Genomic DNA, 25,794 nt, shown 5'->3' with positions numbered 1-25,794 from the left:
GCCGGCCGGCTGCGCGGTGCAGGCTCCAGGCGCCGGGGCGATGTGAGGCCGCGGCGCGCTCGCGGCTGCTGCTGGTCAGGCTTCAGCTGCAGCCCGGAACGGGCGGATTGCTGACACTGTGCCAGTGAGGGAACTGTGCATCTCCAGAGCACTCGGAAGCTTCACAGCAGAGTTCACTAGGCAGGGGAGGACTTGATGTTAAATTTAGCATTTTGTAATTCTTGTGTAATTCACTGCGATGGTGAAGAGTAGCGCTGAAGATAGAAAGAAAATAAAACGAAGTCGTAGGTTTTAAGTAGAAAATGGCCTCGAGCAGTCCTTCCACAGCCCTGAAGTACGGGTAACTCTACTCCATGCACTTCACATTGGTGATTGTCTCACTAAAAGCCTCCCGGGTTGGGATCTTGTGCCCCTACAGACAATGTCTCTCATTATCTTTACAGCCTTAACATTTAAAAGCTACCATTAAAGTCTAACATTTCTTGTCTTACCCGCACAAGGCACAGGGAACAGGTTTTCCCTTTTGTCTTTGTTGTTCCTCAAAACAGACCCAAGGGAAGAGTGACACTGATCCCTTCATAATATGCCTTACCTCCCCATAATAGGAATTCACAAAGAGAAGACTTAAAAACCCAAGACTAAAGAAGAAACCCCCAAACATACAGACACAAGGAGCACAATTTCAGTATGCACAACTTTATTTTCTAGTTAATGGGTACAATTACTTTTCAAATGCAGCTTTTTAAAAGTGTAAAAAAACTTAAAATACATCTCCAAATTTGATATTTGACATGCAACGACAGAACAGGAATACTCAAAATGCATACAAAAATACCACTTCTTCATCCTACTGGAAAAAGATAAGCACATCTACTTAAAGATATTTTATTTAGTAAAAAAATGTAGAGAATTTTAGCTTCATTGCAAAATCCAGTATTTTGATATCCTTAATTTTGATGGATACATGGAAAATCAAGCACTTAACCAGTGAGAAAGGCATTTGGATGCATTCTGCATACTACCTCTTACTCTTCTATGCCACTGTAGGCTTTGAGAGAAATGCTGTTTTTCAGAAAAAGTTTAATATTTTGGGCCTGTTAAATTAAGAACAACCATGCCTGGAAGAAATACACCGGCCAAGAATAAGTGCATTTTATCATTTTATCACAATCCCAGATCAGATGTCCTATTTGGAAAAGAACTGGAAGACAGTTGTTGAGTACTTAATTGCTTTTTAAATACCTGTACAGACAAGAACTAGAGAAATTTCAAAAATAATGTAATGACATATCTGTCAAGTAAGAATCTGTACTCAAACTTCACAGTGCAGATGTTGCCTTGAGGGAAAAAAAAATTACTGCTACCATTTTTTTACCAACTTTTCTCTAGACTGTGCCCTGCACAACAATTAGCTGAAAGCTCACTTGCCAGGTAGATTATTTTACTTTTTACTTAAAATGTGCATCTAAAAAACATGTTACTGGCTTGTGCACTGGCAACTGTTCCAGCAGTCAGGATAACAGGAGCTGGGCCATGGCCTGATGGGGACCTGAGGCCAGTAAGGTGGGCTGGAGTGCCAACCCCCTGTGAGAGGCTGGCAAGGGGACAGGAGGAGGACAGGTAGAGTTCAAAGCATGAATTGTCAAATGACAGGCTGGGCTGAAGCAGCAGTGCCACCAGAAATGAATGGTTCCATCTGAAGAGGGGCAGAGTGGTGTGATTTGCCGCTTGAACCCTTGCCCCATTCTCAGACGGTGGAGATGCCCACCCCATGGACAAAAGGCCCATGTCCATTGTGAGAATCCTGCTGTTTGCTGGCTTGGACTGGAGCACCAACATCTCCTAAGTTCAAGTGCCTGTACTGAGAAACTTCACTGTTGTGAAGGCTGAAGTCAGTGCCTTAACAAGAGAATACACATTTTAGTTTGGTGCTGTTACCTGTTGTGTAAGATACTGTCCAACTGGCCAAAGTTTATAGGATTTTTTTTTCACAGATGTTAACAGAGTTCACTTAGGTCCTGAAGCCAGAATAATTTATTTAGTGCTTAGCTTTTCCACTACTCCCTGCAGCAGAAATCTCTGTGCAGTGTAATGTGAGAAAATTTCTCTGATGTAATCAAGTAAGGAGAATTAAATATACTGAAGGTAATTTTCCACATTGTTGAACTTAAAGGCATTTTATACCTGGACATTTCTTACACTTCTGGCCATTTCTTACACTTCAGTTTTTATCTGTTTCCTTACAATGCAGGGTTTTTTCCCATTTAAAAATAATGTAATGCTAAAAAAATTAAGGTAGCAGTCTGTTTTCCATCAAAATACATTTCTTCTTCATGAAAACTAAGAACATTAGTTAAGGATTAAAATTTTGCTGCTCAAATCTTTATCTTTTGTAAATTATTGCACTTGTGCATTATGAACTTTCATATGTAAAAGAACAGCAGCAGCAGCAGTTTGATGTAGATTATTAAAAGAAAAAATCTCTATAAAAATATAACTATTCATTAAACAAAAAATACACCTATATTCCATTTTTAAAAAACCAAATGTCAATACTAGGTCACATTCTGACTTTCTTGCTTACACTCAGTATCAGCCTGTTTACAGATTTCATTAAGTACCCAGGGACTAAGGTTTTCCTTAATTTATCTTATGATCTGCCTCTTGATGAAGATTATGTAACCTAGCCAAAATAATCTTCTGTCTGTCCTTCATTTAAGGGACAATCATTAATAGTAGTGCAAGACTTGCTACAATGGGATTAGTACAGAACTAATGAACCCATGTCCACGGGTCTTTAGAAACTTTTCCTATTTGAAATATTACTGTAGTTCAGTGCTGTTTCCTGTTCATGTGACAGTTTCACCTGCCACCTCAGTGATTTAACTACCTGCAGCAATTCAAGGAATTGCTTGAAAAAAATGATCATGATACATTTTTTGAGGCTTGCCAGCACATATTACCATACTAATGCTCTAGAATTCAAAGCCTTGGCCAGCTAGAACTCCAGCCCTTCCACTAGGCTTTGTATAAATATTGAACAAAAGGCTTGACATCTGAAAATTTTGGTCTCTTTCACTCTCCTGGGCAGACCACAGAGCAGCTTTTCATCCTGTACACACTGATAAAAGTGTAGTGCAACTTCTGCCTGACTAGTCTCAAAACTAAGTACATCTTTCACAATAGTCTTCTGATTTTCTTTTTTATTAATACATATCATAGCAGAAAGTGCTTGCAGAATCAAGGTCCAGAATATTTCTGGGATAATGCTAGCTAAAATTTGGAGTTATAGAGATCTGTATCATTCAGACAAACAATCAGGGTTTTCTTCAAGTGCAAAGATTGGTTTCATAGCAGAAAATGCTGGTGTGGATAGTACTGGTGCATGGATATTGCTGTGTGCTCACAGGCAGGACAGTGCCAGCAGTCCTTCAGGAGGCAAGTCGGCGCATAGCCTAGAGAAATGGGTTTTGAAAGGTGGAGAGAAACAGGCCGTGGTTAGTTCTCAGTATACACCATCTGGGAAAATTACATGTTTGTGTAAACTAAAACCTCAGTGAAAGTACAAAGAAAGCAACTTCAGTAAACTGTACATGTTGTGCAAGAAGATGTCTGCTGTGTTAAAAGGAGGAATGAAAGGAGAAGGTTGATTATCATTTTGGTCTCTGGTGCCTCAAGCCTTACAAAGTCTTCTTTTAGGCATCCAGCTTGTGTTTAGATCTGTTTATAAGCCTGTGTAAGGCAAAAGTAATCCTAAAGCAAGAGAGATGAGGAGATAATTAAGCAGATATAATCTACTATAATCTCAAGAAAAATGTGACTTCCTCCACCTAGCACTGCCATTCAGTATCCAGAGAGGGTGTGCATTTATGGAGAAGGTACCTGTTGAGGGCCACACTCTCACAGCATGACTCAAGGCTACAGGCAGAGGGATAGACACATTCAGTTCTAAAGTGCATACCTCTTCCTGAACATCAAGTTCATCATCAGGCTGGCTGGCTTCTGTGAACTCTATGGGTTCTTTAGACTCCTGCATGAGTGAAATCTTGGTAGAAAGAAATTAAGAAACATGATGAGTTACATGTTGTCCATATAATTGAATTTATTTTTTTACTCTAAAGTACCTTAAAATAACTTCCACAGCTTAGAAAAGTCTGTTGTTTACTGTTCCTTGACAAAGAGGATGATGATTTACTTCAGCTGAGAGGAACTGATAAATTGCAGAGCCTTTGGGCCTGTCTCTGCTTACATGACTAGTTATGGCTTTGTAAAAATAATAAAATCTATCTTTAAACATTACAAAAATGTTAATGTCTGGCATAAAAATTAGTATGGAAAAGTTATAAAAATAAGAGTCCTAGCCCAGTTAATTATCAGTAATATTAATTTTAATTGCTATTTATTCATAATACTGTAATAGTAATTGCTAGGAAAGGAATTGTGGAGAAAAGAAAGGAGGACATTTTTTGACCATTTTCCTAAAGAGGGCCTTTTAAATGCTACAGAGCATAGCAAATCTCTAAATGCTACAGATTATTCTGGGTATCTGAAAAAAACACAGAATACAATGACGAAGTGCACAGAGAAGGCAGCAGGAATTAACACTAATGTTAATTCTGTACACATCCATGCCAAGCAGAGTGAGACTATGGCTTTGATCAGAAGTCTAGGGAGTGTTGGGAAAGGGAGCAGGGAATGATTATTCATTGCAGCTAACAATCCAGAAGTCCAGCAGGCCTAAACCAACCAGGAAATATTTGTCATATAATTGAAAATGAGGGAACCCATCTCCACAGGATAGTGTCACAGGTTCCAAAGAAGTCTTACAGACACATTGAAGAAAACTCCATCTGTAGCAATTAAATACAATGCTCCAAATGAAACCTCCAGCTAATGAGGTTCTTAAGATGCCAGTAGTCAGAAATTAGAAAATATGTCTTAGGATGAACTGTTTTCCATATGTGCTGTTTCTCATGTTCTTTTCACTAACAAGCTCCTGGAGCTGACAGACCCTTCCTTTAATCTACAAAAATACTCATGTACTACAGAAGCTGCCCAATTTACTACACTCCCACTTTTTTTGTACTACAATTATAGGTCTAGTTTTCAAATGTGGCACAGAAATTTCAAGAATGAGTGCTGTATGATGGAAGGAATGGGAATGTAATGCTGGATATCCTTACCTTCTCAAATATGGGATCCTGGTTGTCACTGTATGTCATTTGATTCCTTATGTAGAGCACAGCATCATGGACAGTCAAGAAAAATATGTCTTTTCTGACAGTGTCATCAAAAAAGGCACCCCGTTCCAGCTGAGATATAAGGTTGTCTGAATAAAAGAAAGTCATAACAGGTTTATACAATATGAAGTATTTAAGAAATAAAAGTTAAAATACATGGTTGCAACTGTCAGAAATCAAGTGGACAGCCAAATGAATCCTTCAATTATAGTTCAGTTTTGACTTTTACTTTCCATATTTCCTTTGCACCCCACCATTTTTTGTTTCCCAATGGAGTCAGTGTTACAGTTCACATATTTATTAGTGTGCATGCTACACACACACATCTAGAGATCCCTTCTCACCTTCATTTTATTTTTTGCATGAGTGAAAGTACAAATACTTGGATATTTACCTTGATATGAAGCAAAGTATACTCTCACATCAATTCTCTCAAACTCTTTAATTATCTAAAAAAAAAAAAGTTTGCAACAAGGACATCAATAAATAAAACCTGTAAGGAGAAAATACATATATGTCTGTAGGTCTGTGTAATGTATAGACTCATACACTTCATTTTTTTCTGACTGTCTTCATTCCACATAGTACATTTTGTTTATTCATCATAATTAATGTACTGCTAGAGTTTGCTGTGTTTAAAGATCCACTAGTCAAGTACCTGGTGCTGAAGTGGCCTATCTTCAGCTATATAAGTGGAACTACCCATTTTACATGCACAAGCCTTGCTGCTGGTTGTCATTCTGTCCTCAAAATGAGAATAATCATCTCTCCAAGTGAGACCACGCGGGCCTGAGTGAGCTTTATTTCCCTCATGTATGTGTGATATGATACACTCATTCACTGGCACATGCAGGTATTTTTACACAGATTTTTCCCTCATGCAGCGCACAGATGGACCTGTCCTTGGATGAGAAAGCTACACATGGAGACAGTCAGTGTCATGATGTCAGTGAACCCCGTACTCCCATGTACCTGGGCAGGAGGCTGATGCAAGGCACACACTGCTCCTGTATTTCACTTTGGTAAAAGGCAGGAGACTGAAATCTACCCCTGGCTCCCTGGTGGCAGGCAAGTCTCTAAGATTAGTGTTTTCAGAGGATTCTGTTTTTGTTAGTTGATAAACTTGAGTCATGGTAAAGATCTGGTTTTATAGATAGGTTAAGTAGTCCCAACTGCAAAATTAAGTTAGTGAAAGCATTCATCTGAGCATACAAAATATCAGAAAAAAATGAAGACTGAACAATTTGGTCCTACACACTTGTAACTGGGCACCAAAAAATAATGGAAATACTTGGCCTTAATCTTTACACCTCATTTCCTTCTTCCTAAGAAGAAATATAATCTCCTTATTATGTACTATGAGTTTGAAGATTAATTAATGAATGTTGATGAAGCACTTGATACTAGCCACAGAAAATACTATAAAGAAATTAATCATTCTTCCTTCATAATTAAAATGAATTAATAAATCAAGGAATTAATAAATAAATCTAAAACTGAACTGGGATGGTAATATGAAAGTTTTACTACCTCTGTGTTGAGTGAGCATCATCCTGTGCCCAGAATAAAGCAGGAGGCATGTGGAAAGAAAATATATAACTAGAATATTTCATAACATATGCATATAAGGGGACCACATTTTGCAGTTAATTATTTTGAGTACTTGACTATGAACCCTTCATATTGTTCTTTTAATGCATTTTTCCCCACTTAAAATACACACACCACCAATATTCTACTTCTTGCTGGTATTTTTCATATTTATATTTTCATGGTATTTTTCAACAACATACTTTTTTAAAACTCAGAAATTAACTTGACTAACAGCTCTTGATTTATGTACTACTGACTAGTTTCATTTTCATAGAACATCAGAAAAAAAATGCCCTTACCGTTTTTATTGATCTCACAGCTACAATATCCAAGAAGGTTACTGCTCCAAAATCAAGAATGAGACTGTGGATGGGCACCTTGGGGATGTTTACTTTGACTGGGAGTTCTGAATTCCAGTCCACCTGGATCTCTACTTCTTTGGTGGGAACTTGAAGATCCTGGTTGTCTTCAGGTTCCTCATCAGTCTCAAAAGCTTCATTATTAATACCAGGCTCACTGATGATGCCATTCTAATGCACAGATAATATATGGGACATAGAATTTAATCATGGGGAAAGTCTGGGAGTTACAGAAAATACCCCCCTGTGGTACCTTCTGTTGAAGGAATTGGCAAGACAGACACTTGTGAACAGTATCCCCTGCTCCCAGTCCTGGTACTGTGGTTAGCATAACTAATGCCATTTTACATTGCAAGAAGCCATTCTCTGTGGCTGAGCAGGTCATGTATTTGTTCCCTTTTTCCTCTGAAAAGTCCCTGAAGGTCCTGTGTTCCTGTGAACCAATCAGACACACCAAACCGATTTCTTCTTCCTCTCTCTACCAGCCTCAAGGCTCCTGGGCACCAAGCTGGTCTCTCCCTTCCTTGCTGGCCTGGAAGGTCCCAGGCACGTGGGCAACCAGGTATAGTTGGTGACCCCATCAGAGAAAAGGGAAGTGAAACACAGGACTTGCCACAGAGAGAGCACTGTCTATGGCAAGTCCTGTATGGGAAATTTGAACCAAAATTGCTGCTAACAGTGAGACACACCCAGGGGCCAGGGATGGCTGCACTGTCTTTTGTTTTCTCTGAGTATTGGTGACTCAACTTATTTCATATCATTTTTATATTTAGATTATGATTGTTATATTGATACATTAAACCATGTATTAAGATCTCATCTGATCTGCAGGGGGTCCAGGTAGTTAGAAACTCTAAGTTAAAAGTTAGGGTCTAGGTGATTAAAACTGTAAATTAAGTTGTATTATAAATTCTGTATGCTACTTATAAACTGTACTGCCATGTAGGAAGTCATGCTTTTCATCTCTATTTTAAAGATGAGTACAGAGTAATTAATAATTAAACCTTAACTAAAAAGCTCCAACAGTAACCCTTTGAGAAAGAATAGACGTAAATAATTTTAAAAAGGCCTACCTTAGTAGCTTTTAATTTTCCCTTCTTGATTAGCTTTTGTATTTTCCGCAATGCTTTGAGTCTCTTATTATATACCTTGACTGCATCAAATCCCACCTACAGAAAACAGACCAAAATTATTTAACTTAACTCAGTATAATTCTGCGGAAATCTCAAGGACAGTTAAGAAGCTTCCAAACCCATAACTTATCACTTACAGTGGATTTGAGGCTGCTTTTCAGTCCATCAATGTTAGCATAAAAAATTGGACTTGAAAACTTGAGAATCTTCACACCTTCTGGTTCTATAACCTGTTGCCAAAAAATTTAAGGTTAAACAGCAACAACCATATTTGACAATAAGAAGCAGTTTAGCTATTTTAACATATTCAATTTTAAAAAAATTGCATGGATTTGTTGATGATTGAGGGGATTCTGTTTTTAGAAGCTTACAACCCCAGCATGCAAGATGAACCAACCATCTGGATGAAGATGGTTCTGAAATTTGTTATCTTTGAGCACCTCACTTCCAAATTCAAGTTGTGTACAATATGCAAGGCATCACCTTTTCTTACACTGATGGGCAGACTCAAGGAAAACAATTCAGCCACAACTTACATTTTTGTAGTCCTTGACCTTCTTGTAGATGTCTGTGCCAGGAATGTTTCCAAAGCCTCCCCATGAAGGACTACCAGAAATAGACAGTGAAGGTAAATGTCATATATGGGCACTCACAGAATTTAAGAGATTGCTGCATACAAAGTGGCTTTGACTCCTTGTCGTCTGCTTTCTAATGCCAAACTAACAGACTTGCAAAAGTGTTGAAGCTATTTTGTGTCACTGTAGTGAACAGGCCTTTATAAAAACAAGGTACTTTGATCTCAGCCTACTTAATGCACCATTCTGATTTAAGAGATGAGTGAAAAACTTGTTCAGTTGATTTCCCAAACCAGAAGAATATTTTAAAAGCAGATTAGTTCACTTGAAATTTAAAAAAACCAAATTTTTTTACACTGAGAAAAAAAATTGATGGCTTTTTTTCACTTGAACTGAAATGCATTTACATTATTTTCAGATTATGTAAATCTTTTTGTCCAACCTTTTAAATTTTTATTTTAGTCAATAACAAAGCCAAAATATTTTGCAGTCTTCAGATATATATTTAACAGCCAAAGCAAATAGTTTTGAAGTTCGTAAGGCCCCATCTCCCCCTTATATTTTGGTAACATTATCTGAGTTGAAATTGGGAATTGTTTTTTGAGGCTCTTCAAATTTTATTTTTTTATAATCTACTATTGTGTAACAATTTTTACAAGGCTTTATTTTTATGCATTTTCTGACAGTGCAACTGTACCTTGGTAATGCTAGTTACCATGCTCTCTGAACTCCAAGCTGAAGGAAAGGAGTAATGTTGTATTTTCAGATAAAAGGTCAATGAAAAATAACAAGATAACTGAATATAAGGTTCTTCAAATCCACCTTTTCTCACCAATCCACTCCTATACATTCTTTAAGCAGCAAAAAATCAGCCAGAAGCACAATATTTTTTTCTTATTCTCATGCTTTCTCTTGCTCTTCTTTTATAGCCACACAATCAGTCTTGTATAAGCAGTAAGTGAAGAGGTTATTGGCATGTGCAACATCCTGTAGTAGTATTACCTGCTGAGAGTTACTGTAACGATCAATTCACTACAAAAGCCATACATCTGTTTATATTGGATCTAGAATGTTCCTGTCCCTTTTCAGAACTCAGATGTGTGGGTGCATATAAAACATATGGCTAAGCACCACCAGAGTGGCCAACATGATATGAAATACTGATCAAATAATGCAGCTTCTCTTTTATCAGTGTAATTAAATTATACCACAGAAAGAGTGTCTTGTTCTAAAAGAAACAGATTTTTTCATTTCAAAATTTTTGTAAACTCAGGCAGATATTCTGCCACAAACCATCTTGCATTTCAGCATATTATCTTCCTTTTTCTTAATATAAAACTAAGAATTATTTCTGATACTGTATTACTTACAACTGAACTCTCAGCACAACTGTCAGCAATCCAAACAAAAGGCCAGCAAGTAATCCCAAATCAAGTCCCAGAATGATGGATGCTATACATGTAAAAACCCAGATCATCTGGAGAAGAAATAACAAACGTAAAGTATTTTCATTTTAACATATGACTCCTGGTCATGCTAAAGAAACACTAGACCAGATAACATGAGAAGCATATTTTAACTTTGGAGCTGATTGTAGCACACTAGCAATCTGCTGACTTCCATACAAAAGTCTTCTTCTTCCTCCAAGATGCTTTTATGCATCATTATCTTATTAGGCTCAGTTAGCTTTTTAGGAAATAAGGGGGCTTTCAACATAACAATATTTTTAAAGGATCCGATTCCTTTGGTTAAATTGAAGGAGATATAGTTAAACATTGCATTTACTTAATGATGGCAATCTTGGTTAATCTTTCTTAAATTTGGAAAGAGTTTTATTTTACCAAGATGAAAAATACTGTAAGGTGCCCCACATGCAGACAGGGAAGGAAGGGGATTCCTCAGTGACATTTAAGAATCAGAAAGAACTGTTGCAAAGACAGGTATTTCATATTAAGAGGTTGATGGCACTTCTCTAAGATCTCCACTGAATATTCAAGCAGAACAGTTGAAGTGCACTCCTCAGCTCCTTCCTACATCACTGCTCATGCAGTAGACTCAAATTTTTTTAAAAGCTAAGTGCTTGCACTTTTCACTGAAGTCAGTGGGATCTTTTATCTATAAATCAGTAAATGATTGACTAAAATATCTGAGATCTGTCTGCCTAATAACACTAACTGGAAAATCTAAGCACAGTAATGGGAAAAATGTCTTTCATGCAATCTTTTCCTGCCCTAAGAGCCATGGTGAAGGTCTTTTCCACAGAATACACAATGTGAAATGTGAGCAAGTACCCTGAGATATGGTTAGAGTGGTTCATAAGAAAAGTCTCTTCATACATCCCTTAGTGTGCCAAATGAATCCACATCCTAGTTTGGATTAGTCTTACCACAACAAAAAAAACCATTTTTTCTGAGAACTATCTGGGATTATTCAGGCAAATGGGATGTTCACGTGGTAACAACAGAAATATATGCACATGAATGAAGGAAAGGTCTCTGACTCATTTAACAGTGCAAAAGATAAAATCAGAATGGTAAAGGTGGCAGCAGGCCATCTGCTTTTCAAGCTGTATCAACACAAGATTGCTGTATACTATGGAAATGGCTATGAAGGAGTTATCAATACACACAAATACCCTGACTGGCACCCATGCAGCATGGCTTGGGAAATAAAGAAGATTAGCAGAATACTGACCTAAAAACAGGGAATTTTTTACTGACCTCATGGCATTTGCATTTTGAGGATACACATAAAAGTTTTCTGATGTTAACTCCTCAAAATCCTACTTATGTGGTAGTTAAGAGAAACTTGGATGACATTAAAAGGTAAAAAAAAAACCCCAAAAGCGGTCAAAAACATTCAGGAGGAAAAAAAATTAGGTTACTTACAGCATCCACTTTATTCTGTCTCCATAGACGGGGAACATCAAACACTTGCATGAACATCCCTTTCAAGTTAGCTATGACTACAGCTGCCAACACAGACTGTGAAGACAAATAATGAAAAAGTGGTGTTCAGAAGCAAAGATACATATTGAGTGCTCAATATGACACACTATAAATCACAGCCCTGTCTGGAATTAGATACCACAGTTTAAAGAGGGATATTAATCTTGCCCATCATAGTTGAACATTTGGATCTGATGTGGCTGTGCTGCAGAAGAGTACAGTACCTTTTGTAAGGGCTCTAGCAATTTCCCCAGGGCAACAATAGAAATCAAAACGATCCCAGCTGAGATTATACCAGCAACCTGCAAAGAACAGTGTTTATAGGAAATTAACTTACTATGATTCTATCATCTGCTTCTAGGATTACAAAGAAAAAAGTACAAACAGTTGCACATTACATTTCTTTAGGAACAGGGAGACCTGCCAAAGTGTCATTGTGTTTAGGCATATGTGGGCAACCATTATGCACTTCAGCTAACACAGAGGGAATTCATTTAAGCAGGAAGTCTAAACAAACACAAGGTAGTAGCTCTTGAGGGGTTATGTTACAAAGACAGATGAATGGAGCAGTCTGTGTAAGCTGGAAAAGGAGCTGCTGGATAACCTGTAGTTTTTCACTGTTAAGAACCACACAGCTATAGTTTGGTAGAACAAAGTAGTTTACTAAACATGATGAAGATGTTCCATGGCTGATGGTGAATGGCAAATGGCAGAGCTGCTCAGAACAGCACATGGGAGCTTAAAGATATCCTGGCCAGCTGGGAGAGATTTCCTCCCACATCCTTCTGTGATAAACTCAGTTCTTTCATTGGAAATTAAATTCTGGGGAACTAGAGTTAAAAGATTTCTGACCTCTAAGATACCTCATGCTATGTAAAACTTGATTGCCCTCTTCTGGCAGAGCTACAAAAATTATTCACTACTAGAGCCCAGCTGCTAAGACAGCCATGGCTTTCCATGTGACAGCAATGAAATAATTTTAGGACTATTTTCATCTCACAGTGAAATGTGTGCACTACGCAAAATTACATTTACCTCTGCACAGTACTAGTAGGAAGAGGTCATTACCTGAGTCTTTCCACCAGTACTTTCTTGGACTGCAGTCCGTGAAAGAGCAGTAGTTGCAACAAAACAAGAAAAGGCACCTGAAAAAATGTTGCTGAACCCAAAGGCAATAAATTCCTGAAAGATAGTTGGACAATGCTGTAAATAAAGATGCCTGAAGACAGTTTTTCAATGGAGAAAGACAACATCTTCTGCAGCAGTTGATAAAGTAGGTAGCACAATAATATTAAGAAGAGTATGAACTAGTAACAGCTGTTAAGTGTTTACACAAATGCCTCTTGTGCCAGTGCAGCTACCTCTGTTTGGAAACCAACACAAAGAAGTTGGTGTACTCCCCCTGAAGTGGACATACACAAAGGTATTTAAAGCTTACTTCCATCAAGGTTACCAAACCTAACTTTTCTAAGAATTACACTGGAATAATTGCATCAAGAAACGGGTGCTAGAATAAATTTAACTCCCAGGTATCACAAGCTAAACAAGTTTATTGTACTAAACTCAGTACAATAGTCTGAGTTTAGACAAGACTTTAACTAATGCAAAGCATTGTATTATTAGTAGAACTTAAGGAACTTTGCAATAACACACAATTTCTCTGAAATTCTAGTTTGCTAAGTCAGAAGTTTTTCACTCTAAGCATCCCAATGAACTCATGCTGAGTCTCCAGCAGCATTCTCATAGATTTGCCCCAGGGACACAGATGCTGGCACCTACTGACGCTAGTTGTTCTGCTCAAGTGACAAGGACCCTGGGAGCTTTGTCCTGGGATCTGGGCCATTCCTCTCCTGGGAAATAAAGAATTTGGGAGCTGTCTGCAACCAACCCCATATAATTGACAGAAACATTGCTTTCACCAAGCTGACACAGGCACAAGAGCTTTTCACTCACAGCAAACTTTTTAAAATATAATTTAAGATTTTATTCTGGCTGTCTCCCTTCTTTTGTACAAAATTAAATTTCCTGTAAGTTTTCATTTGGCTCCAACCATAAGAGAAAACACGGACCTAAATTATTCATTCCCATGTAACCACTATGATCGGTGAGAAAATATTGGAGGTATAGTTCCTAGTGTTCTTAGGTGTTAATGATCTGGATCTATGAAGACAATATAGACACTGCTAGATAATAGTATCGACCTGTCCTTCAAAAATATTTTACTACCTGCTCTTATGATATTTTTTTACCTTCTCCAGATCAACTAAACTATTTGCCCATCATCCTGGGCTGCATTTAACTTTTGCTACATGTAAAATTCACAACATAGTACTGAAAGGAAGGCATTCTGCTTTTATAAACTAATTCTTCTACTACAGTATTTAACCAGTATCTTTGAAGCACACCACTGCTGGCAGAACAACATATTCAACAACAGAACAGCATAAACAGCACTTCTAGGATTATGTATTATTCTTTGAGATTTACTAAACTGAAAAGTTGGTGCATTTTGGTCAACTTTAAGACCAAGTGTTACCAGATATGACCTTTAAGAATTGTAAAGTGACAAACAGAAGCATAATTTTCTTATATACAGCAAAACAGTGTCTCTAAAGTTAAACTTTATGTAATCCATTAGTGCTAAAATAAAGGATTCATTAAACAAAATACTCATCTATTTGTTGTAGTGAGGGCATTTTCTTATATGCTCAAAGGATAAAATTAAAAATTAGCACAGATGCAGATGAGGAAGCTTTCTGACATTTTAATTCCACACCATGGGCAAGCAACATAACTCCTGGCGAAGACATTGAACAAATGCAGGAATCCTGTAGGAGCTTGTGATGCACAGCTCATGTCACATTCTAGCTCTGTGCCCCTAGAAACCAATGCTTAAAGCAGTTCAGCCATTTAGTGTACACAGCTACTCCAGCACTTTCACATGCTGGTAGGCACTAACTTGTGTGAAGCTGCAGGGCTGATCTGTCAGGTTACAAGTGTAGTTATATTGATGTAACTGGTGCCATACTGAGAAGCACAATAATTTATTAAATGTAAAGTTCAGCTGATTCAAATCCTGCATGAAGACTAAGCCTAAATAAAGCTGTCCAGAGCAACTTCTTAGCTTGACATTGCCTTCAACTGCCCAAGCAGCCCACCTCAAAATATGCTTTACAAGTGGAAATGGAAAGTAGGTTGCTAGGCCATGTCAGCTTGACATCACCAGAAAATTCCCCCTATACAGTGCTCAGCCCTTTCAGAGCTACTGCAGTAACTAAACCAATACACAAGGAATGAAATTGTGTGAAAAGCCCATATTGAAGCTGGATCAGGCTCATCTCTATGCGGCCATTTCAGCTAATTTTTTTTCAAGAGTTGAAAGAATTTCTCCTGTCAGACTTCAGTGCTTGTCTCAAAAATGTGTGTGAATAGTGTTTCTTTCATTTGGCTACATGTCAGCATGTTTGACATCAATTAAAATTAATTAATGTAAATTTACATTAATTAAAATCAATACATTAAAATTACTATGTTTATAAACTATTTTGGTTATACATACCTGGTTTCCATCAATAGCATAGTCATACTTGGTTGCATATACCTTCCCCACAGACACCGCAATAGCATAAGCAACAATAGCAATGGAAAAGGAGGCTGCAATCATCTGGGAAAACAGGCTGACATTTGGAGGCTCAGGAGGCAAAAATCTAGCATTTAGAAAATACATTGGTGTTACCAACTTTGATTGAATTCTATTCTTACCAGAACTGTCAAGGAGTTTGAGGCAGAGGCATACAGGTTGCTTATAATATGAAGTGTAATGTTTCAAGTTAATAAAAAGGTGGAAACAGCCCATTGACATACAGAACACGCTTATCTAGCTCACCCCAGCCCAAATCCTGATGCTATTAGTCAGCAACAAAGTTCCCATTGTTCTCAGCATGACTGAGATTTGGCCTTACGATAGCAAAGTGAAAAACTACATTTTTTTGAAGCATCAAATAAAGAATGTATTGAATAGTATGATGAATTACATAAATATGTTAATGCCACTGCATACTATTGTTAACATACTTCTTCAGTAAGATCTCAGAAGCATCTTATCCCCTACTGTGTTTCCACAAATTTTAATTAATTAAGCCCTGAATACTAAATGGAATGTGAAGGTTACTACTGTGAGTGCTCTGAATCTTTCAAGTGGAAGTCTCTACAAGTGTAATCTTCAACATCCTTGCTTCTATGAGTATGGAAGTGACAAAATTGATTGGGACAACAGTAGCAGCATGAATATGAACCGCCGTGGGATAACTCAGGATTAGAGAAATTAAATCTAAATTTCTTTATTAAAAATTGTTATTTTTAAAAACCATTTTCTATAGTCCTATAGTCACTTCATGAGCAGGAAGCAATTAATTTTCAGTTGGACTTCATGAATTAGATGGACATTCCTAAGCCCATTTTACAGAAGGAAAGCTAGGGAACACATTCAGGTAGCATAACTGATAGAGCCAGAAGTAAACCTCAGAAAATTTCCAGATCTGAGTTCTAAACTCAGGTTACAGCTCTCAATGTTTCTTTTATGCATTTTCTCTTACTACAGTCATTTTTAGCCAATTAAAATAATACCTTTTTCCCCACAAAACAAAGACACTCACCCTCTTGGAATGCTCTTAACAATGCCTGCATTGTATTTTTTTTCCAAGTCGGCAGCATATGAAATGCCAGTGGCTACTATTGTCTGTAACAAAATAAAACAACAATTTTAAGACTTAAAAAAGAGTTCCTGTCTTCCTGTAGCTAGACCCATCCCAGCTTTTGTTATGCCCCTTTGCTTACCACAATGACTTCTATTGGTATGGGTATAGGTATCTTGTGTTTGAACCGATCGTTTATTTCTTTAACTACCATGCAGACAAAAATGGTGAGGAGTCCAGCAATAAGATCTGCAATGTTGGTGGTCCCAATTTTTTCAAATGTTTCAACAAGAGTCTAAAAAATAAAAATGACAGCATAAAACATGCCCATGTCCACTTGAAGGATGTGCAAATACTCATGAGATGATCCAGAAGCACAGGGTTTTGAGAAGGCCAAGTAACTTCATTCAAGCCCAGAGAAGCCTGAGGAAAATGTATTGTCAAGATGCTATCAGTAAATGGATTTAATAGTGAATTTCATGGAAAAAGCATAACTGCAAGAATTGTCCTCACAGGGTGCTTCAGCTTCCCAATTTTTAGTCAATTAATACTAAGTAAAAAGAGCTAACTCTCTACCTGTGTTTTACTTCTACCTGTATCAGAGCAAGGAAGGGAAGATCTAGAGCTTCTTCACTTTGACAAATGGCAAGGCAGTTCCTCTTTTTCTAAAGCAAGCTAGCAGACCCATGGGCAAAGCTCTGGTTCACTTCATGCCCAGTTCATGTGGTCTGTGCCTTACATGGTTCCTATTTCCACTGCTGCCAAACAGAGAATGAGTGTGAACTCAGGCTGTGGAGAATCCTGCACTTCAGAAAGCAGCAAAAACTCTCACTCTACAGTAAATTAACCCTCCCAGCAGAGTCCAGCCCCAGTCTGGAGCACTCACTGGGCTGCAATAGGCAGCTCCCTTCTCTACCCTTCCTGTGCCCTTGCTTGATCCTATTGTTTATTACAAGTTATTGTACAGAGAAAACATGAAGGGATGATTACAGAAAAGTCACAAATATTCCTCTGTCCTCCTCCTAAGCATCGGGGTAGTTCTCACTTGCCTCCTGTCTCCAAGAAAATGTAATTACCCCATGCATAGTGAAGTAGCTGTAGCAGAACGATCTGGTAGAAAAGGGGTTAGAAACAGACTTGCATCCTGGTTAGCTCCCCCAGTAGTGAGGTTTTGGTTCAAACACAAGAGGAGGTTTGCTGCAGCAGCACTCCCACCCTTCTGAACAGACTTTGGTTTGGAAATACAACATCTAAGTGCTTAATTGGCTATGTTCTAAGCTGAAGAAGCCTTCCTGAAACACTGAATCAGACGCCCTCCCTTGGTTGAGTGAAGCCATTTCTTGCCCATTCTGCTGTTTACCACGGATCCCATAAGAATGGCTGAGCCCCTCTTGCACTGCTTCACTTCACAGTAACTTCCTAACTTTGGTTGCAGATTCTGCTAATGTTGGATGCTTGGTGCTGCAGTTTGTTAAACACTACTGAAGCAAGTCCAAAACTTGCTGAAGCAAACACAGCAAATCACTGGTTGAGCAGACCAGAAATAACAATTTCTTTGGTCTACGTGCACCTGCAAACACATTGACCTGGCTCACCTGCAAGAACACAGAAGCTTTGAACTTTAACCTAAAAAGTCAGCATCACACTCAGCCTTGCTGGAGCTGGAAGAACCACATAGTCTTTTCAAAAAGTGTTTTATACTAAATATCATTCATTGAATAAACAGATGAAAAAAAAATCTGGATTAATAAGTCCATCATTCTAGCAGGTCTGCTGTAAGGTCTATTATACAGTAAGTACTTTGTCTCATCTAACTTTCCTTGTTCTCAGGGGAAGAGTTTTCATTAGTTCTCAAAAGGCCCATGAGATAATAATTTTTACCCACACAAATAGTCCATGAGATCTCTTTTTAAACTGTTCTCCTTGCTGTTTATAGTTATATTCATCCTATTATTGTTAATCTAGATGTTTGCTGTACTTTTCCTAGTCTGGTTGCCAGAACTGGCATGTAAAATCTCCAGATACATTCTTCCCCCTAGAACAGCCTGTTTTAGAAATCTGCTATTCTAATATGAAGTGCTACAGAACATCTAAAATACTGTGAGCCTGGATAGTTTCATGCTGAAGTCAGTGACACAACTCTAAACAATTTTCTGGGAAAGGATACTATTCTGCAGTACAAGACCTTTAGGAATTCAGTATTTCTGTAATGCATTTTCTATAAAATCAACAAATGGAGTTGCAACTCTAACAGTCAGCCTCATTTGCTAACTAGTAGGTACCTGGCCAAAGGGTGGGAATCTGTATCCTTTAGGAATTCACATGCATGGCTCCAGTGTGAAATGGAGAACTGTGCCCTTTACCAGAACGACCTGCTGGTTTAAGTGTAAAGAGCCTTGGGAGTGGCCAGCTTGAGAGATGACCTGACATGGTTAATAAATGATCAAATATCCTTCACAGTAAATGAGAAAGCAAGGGATGGGACAGGAAGTGTTAAAGTGTTTTGCTTGGCATTTAAACTTCATGGGGAAAAGTGCTCTGTCTGAAAAAGACTTCAATATGGCCATTTTTGGGAACCCCAGCTATTTAGAACCCCATAGCTAAAAATGAACAGCTGCAGACCTCCATGAAAGTGAGAACTAAAGGAATGCCCTATACTTACCACCATATATATGAACCATCCCTGTGTGAAATGGAAGCAGAAGATAAGCAATTATATAAAAATACCTGCCATAAAACTAAAGCAGATTAGAAGGGCATACTTACATATATTATGGAAAGGACACCATTATAATTTTTAGTTGAAACATTCAGAACTATTTTCAGTTGTGACACAAGCACTTGAAAAGCAGCTGCTGTTGTGAATCCCCCAACTAATGGATCTGCAAGGTACCTCACAATGAAACCAATCTGGAGAACTCCAAATATAACCTGGAAAAATCATGAAGAATATCAGCTTGCTAAATAACAAAAAGGTACACTTTTATTTGGAGATTTCTTATGCTTTGTTTTCTCTCTTTGTAGATGCAGTCTTAGGACCATATTTCCCCCATTTCAGCTTAGTGTAGCTTAGTATTGTCCATCCAATGAAATAAAGGAGACCTGAAGAAATGTGTGAGAGAAGCTCCTTAATTACTAATTATTTAATTTCTAAGTACTAAGTACTCAGTTTCATGCAGGTCTTCTGGTCTGCAATGGCAGGGCTATTCTGCTCTCTGTGCTCCCAATCATGCTGGCAGAGACTCTACACAGGACAAGAATCTCTGAAAAGTTTGTGATAACTTTCCTTCATTTTTGTGTTTTACCACAGGAAAATGTCTGACTGCCATAGTAGGCATTTTTCTGCCATTAACATTGAAGCAGTGTCAACCTTGTGTCTTCAAGTCAACTATTTTACCTGTAAAATTCCAACCAGGAATGTGAGAGTACTTGCAATCAGCACTCTCTGGGCATCTCTGGATTCCGTGTCTATCAGTACCCCTGTGACATTAGTCCCTGTAGCATTGCTGCCTTCTATGAGAAAATTCTCATCTGGGGCCATGCTCAATACAACAGATCCCACCATCAAACTGACTACTGGGAACGGACCTGTAATGACAAACAGAACACACTGAAGTTCAACAAACATTGAAAAACCAAAAAAAATTTATCAGACTAGACAAGAAACTCGAGATCAGAAAAACCATGTAATTGTAATTGGGGTACATTGGTGGTATTAGGGGGCCAAGAGACAGAGGCACTGCATACAGGAGACAAAAACACTGCACCTTCTTTAAATACTGCTCCTTCTTTGAATAACTTATGTTGTACATGCAGATACAAGTGCAGTTTCATGCTTTGCTTGAACCAGTTTAGGGCTGTACCAAGGCCTAAAGGGGCAACAGGTTCAACATGCTCCAACCATCTCCCTTGTATCAGCATCATATCCAGACAATACAGATCACCAAGCCAGGTGAAAGCAACATTTCTTTCTTAAGTTTTAGGGTTTCTTTGTTTGCCCGTGTTTTTTTGGTTGGTTGGTTTTTTGGTTTTTTTTGTCATGGTTAGTTTTCAGCTGATCCAGCGTGCCACATGACCAGGGTTCCCAACACCACAGTTGTGGCAGGAACATGATCCAGTGGGTAGAATCACATCTTTTGGCAGTATCGTGCAATAGCTAAAGATGACATTAGCTAAAGATGACTGAAACTATACTTTGGGAAACATACAGAGAAAGTGATCATTGTGTCACCAAAACACAATCTAAAAGTAATCATATTTGATGCAGTTATTTACTAAAATTATGCAGAAAAGGAAAATGTCACAACATGTCTTAAAGAAGGTTAAGTTAATTTTACAGATACCTTAAAGGACACTTCATGAATAAGAGCATTGGGAAAAGCAGAAAAAAGGAGTGTTTGATAATCTAGAAAGTAGGAATGCCACCATAAGTTGACAAAACAAGTCAGATCTGGATAGCAAATGTGAGCTGCTTGGTAGGGTTGGAAGAGGCTAACAAAAGTTGAGAAAACATACAAAGACTTTTGATGCAGCAGAGAAGAAAGCTGATGAAAAAGTGCAGTGTCATGCCAAAGCTATGACAGGAGAACACAGTGTTCTTGGTAGATAGGAACAAGAAAAGACTAGATTTTGCTAGAATGAAGAAAAAGGCACTTCAGTGTTCAAGCTGTAAGAAGAATTTTAAATGTGAGAACTGACAGGAAACAAACCTCATATTCTAAAGAAAGTATTAAGCAAAAGTCAACAAAGTTTACCCATAGCCTTGATGTGAGGACCTACAGTGAGGCTGGAGTGGATACACAAGTTCTGGATCTCCACAGCAGGCAAGAAGAAGATACTGTCCACAGTAATGAAAAAAGGATGCAGCACATAAGGCTGGTAGAGAAGACTAAAAGGGCTCTGTTTTAGCCATCTTGAGCTTTAGCTAATAGACAAAATGGTTGTCATTCGTACTGCCTACTGAGGCCTTGATCTGGTAATTTCTTGCATAGAGTGTAGCCAAAGACAAGATTTAAACTTCAGCACAAATTCAAGCAAAAAGCAGTTGCATACCTAAAGTTAGCTATTATGCACAATTGCCTGTATAAAGAAGAAATAAGCCTTAATTTCCCAAGATCCACCAATATTAATATTCACCATAGCCAATTTGTTTTAGAAAGTAGTTATATTGTATGAAATATGAATGTCTGCAGGAAGGATTAACACTGAAATAGATAATTCACTGTAACTTGAACACATGCAGTTACCAACTGAGATGTGCCTTGATGTTCCCAGGAAAAAGTATGTCAGGATGGGGAAAAAAGCAGAATAGAGACCAAATCCAACAGGGACCGCAACCAGCAAAGCATATGCCAAACCTGAAATGACAGATCATCAGAAATATCATATTTAAAATCTCTCAGCAATCAACTATCTTTTCTAGATTAGACTTTCAGAAAGATTTACTGCTGTGGTCCAGATGCAATTTAGTATATGTTTTGTCTTGTAAGTCAGTTGCAGGCACACAGGCGAGTGAGTATCAATGACTGTAATTGAGTGTGTATCCCGTGCTGGTAGCTGAGTACTGAAAGATGTTCCCATGTTTGCACAGGGAGCCCCAGACACAGTCTGAGATAGAAACCTAAGTGGATAACACTGCTGCAAGAGTGTGTGCTTCTTGAGAGAAAAGGAAGATATGTGAAGGTTCTAGTTTCAGACCGAAACTTCAAGCACAAGTCTCTGAGTTATTGCACAACAAATCCGTTTCAGTATCTTCAGCTCTTGTGAAAATAGGGCCACTACTTTTCCCAGTAAATACTAATCTACCAATAGTAAATCACATAAATTTGAGAGTCTTGGTTCTTCTTCCTTTGCATACCTGTGCAAGCTGTGAAATGCAGCAAGCAATAAAAAAAACCCAAACAAAACTGTCTTCAAAATCATATCCCAGTTAGCCAGTTCTCCTTCAAGACTCTCCAAAACCTGTCAGAGTATAACAAGTCCTGAAGTCCTGCTCATATTACTGTGACTGACTGAAGGACTGCAAGCAACACACTTAGTTGCTGGGAATTAGGGACTTCAGGAACCTCAAGATCCCAACATTTTTTAGAAAATATTTTGGCCAATTTTTTCTGTAATTCATGTTCTAAAATTTCAGACTTTTTAAATTATAGCTAGGTGTAGATTTGCATTAATTTGGGTTTTTTCCAATTTTTTTCTACTTTTTTTTTTTAATGTATAGGTGGGAGACCAGACAGTATATTTAAAAATTTGTTTTACAAATAGATTCTAATTAAGATTAAATCAGGGCACTGAAAAAAAATAAGGAAGTTATAGTATGAGCACAATAGCTGTTATAAGTAATATGAAATCTGTCTAGCCCAGTTCATTTTAAAATGGCACAGGGATCCTGTAACTGTGCCATTACCTTCAGCAAAGATCTTCCAGCTCTGACACTTTCTTTGGGAAAGAATCACTCTCTTTATTTCTCAGGTCACCCCCTGCCTGGGGCAGAAGTTTGTAATGCTTTTTTTCTGCCAGTCTCTGCCTTCCTAGCATGCTCCAAGGGAACAGACAGGAGAGAATACTTGTGTCTAATCGGGAATGCGTAAACTGCTTTCTTTGTTCCCAATGTAAATCTTCGTCCCCTTCCGCAAACACTTAATTTCCATTGAGGGAAAGTGTGGGGTTGACACAGCTAGTTTTGCCTGCTGCACTCCCGAAAAAACTGTGAAAATAGCGTAAGAACTCTACCGAGATTAAATTACTAGACGTATCAGGGTTATAGTCAGTCTTGTCTTAGACGGATGCTGCCTCAGGCAGGATGATTCTGCTCTCTGAGTCTTCCTTAAGTAGCTGATTTGAACTAATTTCTGCTTATTTCTGACACTTTCCTATTTGTTCATCTACCGAAAGCTTTACTAACAAATGGAATAAGGAAATAAGGAAAACTTAATATTGCAAGCCATGTACTCTAAATATCCATCAAGTTCAATTTTTAGAAAAATGTGAATACATCACCACACTTTGAGGGTTGTCTTCTACAGAGACCTGAACAACCTTATGAGATGAATTTTAAAGAGGAGTAGATATCAGGGTTGCATTATTTTAGGGAAATAACTACATTTTTGTAGGCAGTTGCAGAAGAACTATAGGCTTAGACAACCAAGAAAGAGAAATAAGACCACACAATCTATCTGATTTATCGCAATGTAATTAAAATTTTAAATATCAAAATAAATACTCTTTGAGTAAAATGCCTGGAAGAAAAGTTAAATACATCCTTACAGCACATCTCGGGGAATTTAAATCTTCTAGCCAAGGAAAGCAAAAAGGAATAAATTAAGACCATAAATTATTTACTGCGAAATAATACCTAATATCTAGTATTAAATAACAAGCCTCAGATTTGTAATTCCATCTGCATAAGGTCCCGGTGTTCAGCCGGCTCCCTTGTAGGGACGTCGTGGGGAGCGGAGCCGGGCGTGCCTGGCTTTACCTTGCAGGGTGGCAACGAGGCCGGTGCTGAGCCCCGAGATGATGTCGCTGATCAGCCACTCTTTCACCCGGTAGTTGGGCAGCCACTCCAGGATGGGCAGAAAGGACTTGGCAATCTGAAAGGCCCTTTTCCGCGAACATCTGCGAGAAAACAAGCGGTGAACACACCCCACGGAGCTGCAACTGCAGCGCCCCAAGAACCCCAACGTGTCAGAGAGCTGATGCACGTCTGAATGTCAGGGGCAGCGGCTGTCACAGCGCTGCCTTCCAGACAGGGACGGGGCGCGTTCTGGTGTCAAGAGCGCGCTCCCTGAAGGAGCGGGGCTGTGTCCGCTGGCGGTGCGGCGTGCGGGGCACTCCATCCCTGCGCGGGTGGGTTTGGGGGCACCGGGACGGCGCGCCCTCGGCTGCCCCGGCTCGCTCCCGCCGCTCGGACCCACCTGCAGGCCGCCTGCGCCCGCTCGCGGAGCGTGGGCGGCAGCGGCGGCCGCCGCTCGTTCTCCTCCTGGAAGCCGGGCTCGCTGTAGATGGGCCGCGCCACCACGTAGTGGCTGAGCTCGGCCGGCGGCTCGCTCGCCCGCCCGCCCGCGGCCATGGCCCCGCCTGAGCCGGCGGGCGGCGAGCGCGGCCCCCCCTGCCGGCCCCACAGCGCTGTCCGCGTCCTGAACCGCGGCTCCGACGGCTCTGCCCGCGCCCGCTCCCCGGCCTGGGGCAGGGCGAGCCGGCCCCGCCGCAGCCGCGTTTATACGGCCGCCCGCGGCCCCACGCTTTATTTACGGGGAAACAGAGAGACCCGGGCCGGGCCGGGCCGGGCGACGCCTCCATCCGCCCTCCCCCCGGTGCCCCCGGTCAGCCCCGCTCCGGCCCGCGCTCCCGAGCGACCGCCCCGGCAGCGCCCGGCCCTCGGGCGGGGGCTGCGCTTCAAAGGCCGCGGCCCGCGGGCAGCTCGGCAATGACTGCGGCGTGCGGAGCGGGGCCTGCCGCACGCACACGAACCCCGCCGGCAGGCCATGGCCTCTGCCCCTCACCTGCTGCCCCAGAGCCACCTGCCCGCCGGCGGCCGGCCGGAGTGCTCGCTGTTAAGGCGAGCCTGAGGGAGGGAGATAGGACCAGGCACTCTCGCACACTGCTTGGCCCGCACGGAAGCCTCCTTGGAGTTCCCAAAGCCTTGAAGCATCCCATGACCCAAGCTTTGGGAGTCGTCTCCATGCATAGATATAAATGCGTAATAAACAGCACCTGCTCTCCAAACCACCCCGAGGTGACGCAGGAGCCTCGGTGGGAAGAAGTGGCTCAGGCCCCACAGGCTCTTTGCGTCACACCTCAAAGGAGAGAAGGTGGCCCAGGGCTGCAGCTTCTGGTTTGCTGAAAGAGGCTCGTAGGGAATGAGTTTCTTGGCAGTCCTGCTGTAATTTAGGATTACAGATAGGATTGGGGCTGAAAAGGTCAGTCCTGCATGCTGAGTACTGCTGGCTACACTTCAGCTCTCCTACCTTATGTATGGAAGATACCTAGCCCAGATCTTGCAGGAGTGAAGCAAAGCATGTGCTCTCCTCACCTGGGAGACTTCCTGAAGTAAGAATCAGTGCCAGTGTTTCAGCCAACACCAAAGAGGTGCTGAGGGCACACACTGAGGGTACAGCATCAAGCAAAGTATTTTTTCAATTAACTACTCTGGCATGGAGTTGGTTTCAAAGCAATTAAGTACAGTCCTAACTTCATTTTTAGTAAGTGTTCCATTTAGTAAGTGTTCCATTACTAAAATGGAAAGAAGCT

General features: G+C 39.8%; 1 protein-coding gene across 2 annotated transcripts; it reads right to left on the bottom strand.

The window, feature by feature from the left end:
* Positions 1-696: 696 nt before the first annotated feature.
* On the bottom strand, positions 697-24,744 carry SLC26A4 (solute carrier family 26 member 4). Of its 2 annotated transcripts, none has more exons than XM_039700527.1 (20): positions 24,459-24,744; positions 24,020-24,159; positions 21,771-21,899; positions 19,940-20,130; positions 19,309-19,473; positions 16,685-16,837; positions 16,504-16,586; positions 15,408-15,555; positions 12,917-13,030; positions 12,073-12,150; positions 11,789-11,884; positions 10,271-10,377; positions 8,862-8,931; positions 8,463-8,555; positions 8,266-8,361; positions 7,133-7,363; positions 5,635-5,689; positions 5,184-5,329; positions 3,962-4,045; positions 697-3,455 (listed from the first exon to the last, which is right to left on the bottom strand). In XM_039700527.1, the coding sequence occupies exons 1-20, from the start codon at positions 24,611-24,613 to the stop codon at positions 3,432-3,434; spliced, it is 2,358 nt and encodes a 785-aa protein (XP_039556461.1). In that variant the 5' UTR covers positions 24,614-24,744; the 3' UTR covers positions 697-3,431. The 2 variants fall into 2 exon arrangements, with proteins under 2 accessions (XP_039556461.1, XP_039556462.1); XM_039700528.1 differs by having other exon boundaries at positions 21,789-21,899.
* Positions 24,745-25,794: the final 1,050 nt, after the last annotated feature.

This window comes from Passer montanus, unplaced genomic scaffold, assembly GCF_014805655.1.
Source record: "Passer montanus isolate IOZ18808 unplaced genomic scaffold, ASM1480565v1 scaffold141, whole genome shotgun sequence".
NCBI classification, from domain to species: Eukaryota; Metazoa; Chordata; class Aves; order Passeriformes; family Passeridae; genus Passer; species Passer montanus.
This window is presented reverse-complemented; position numbering and strand designations above follow the sequence as displayed.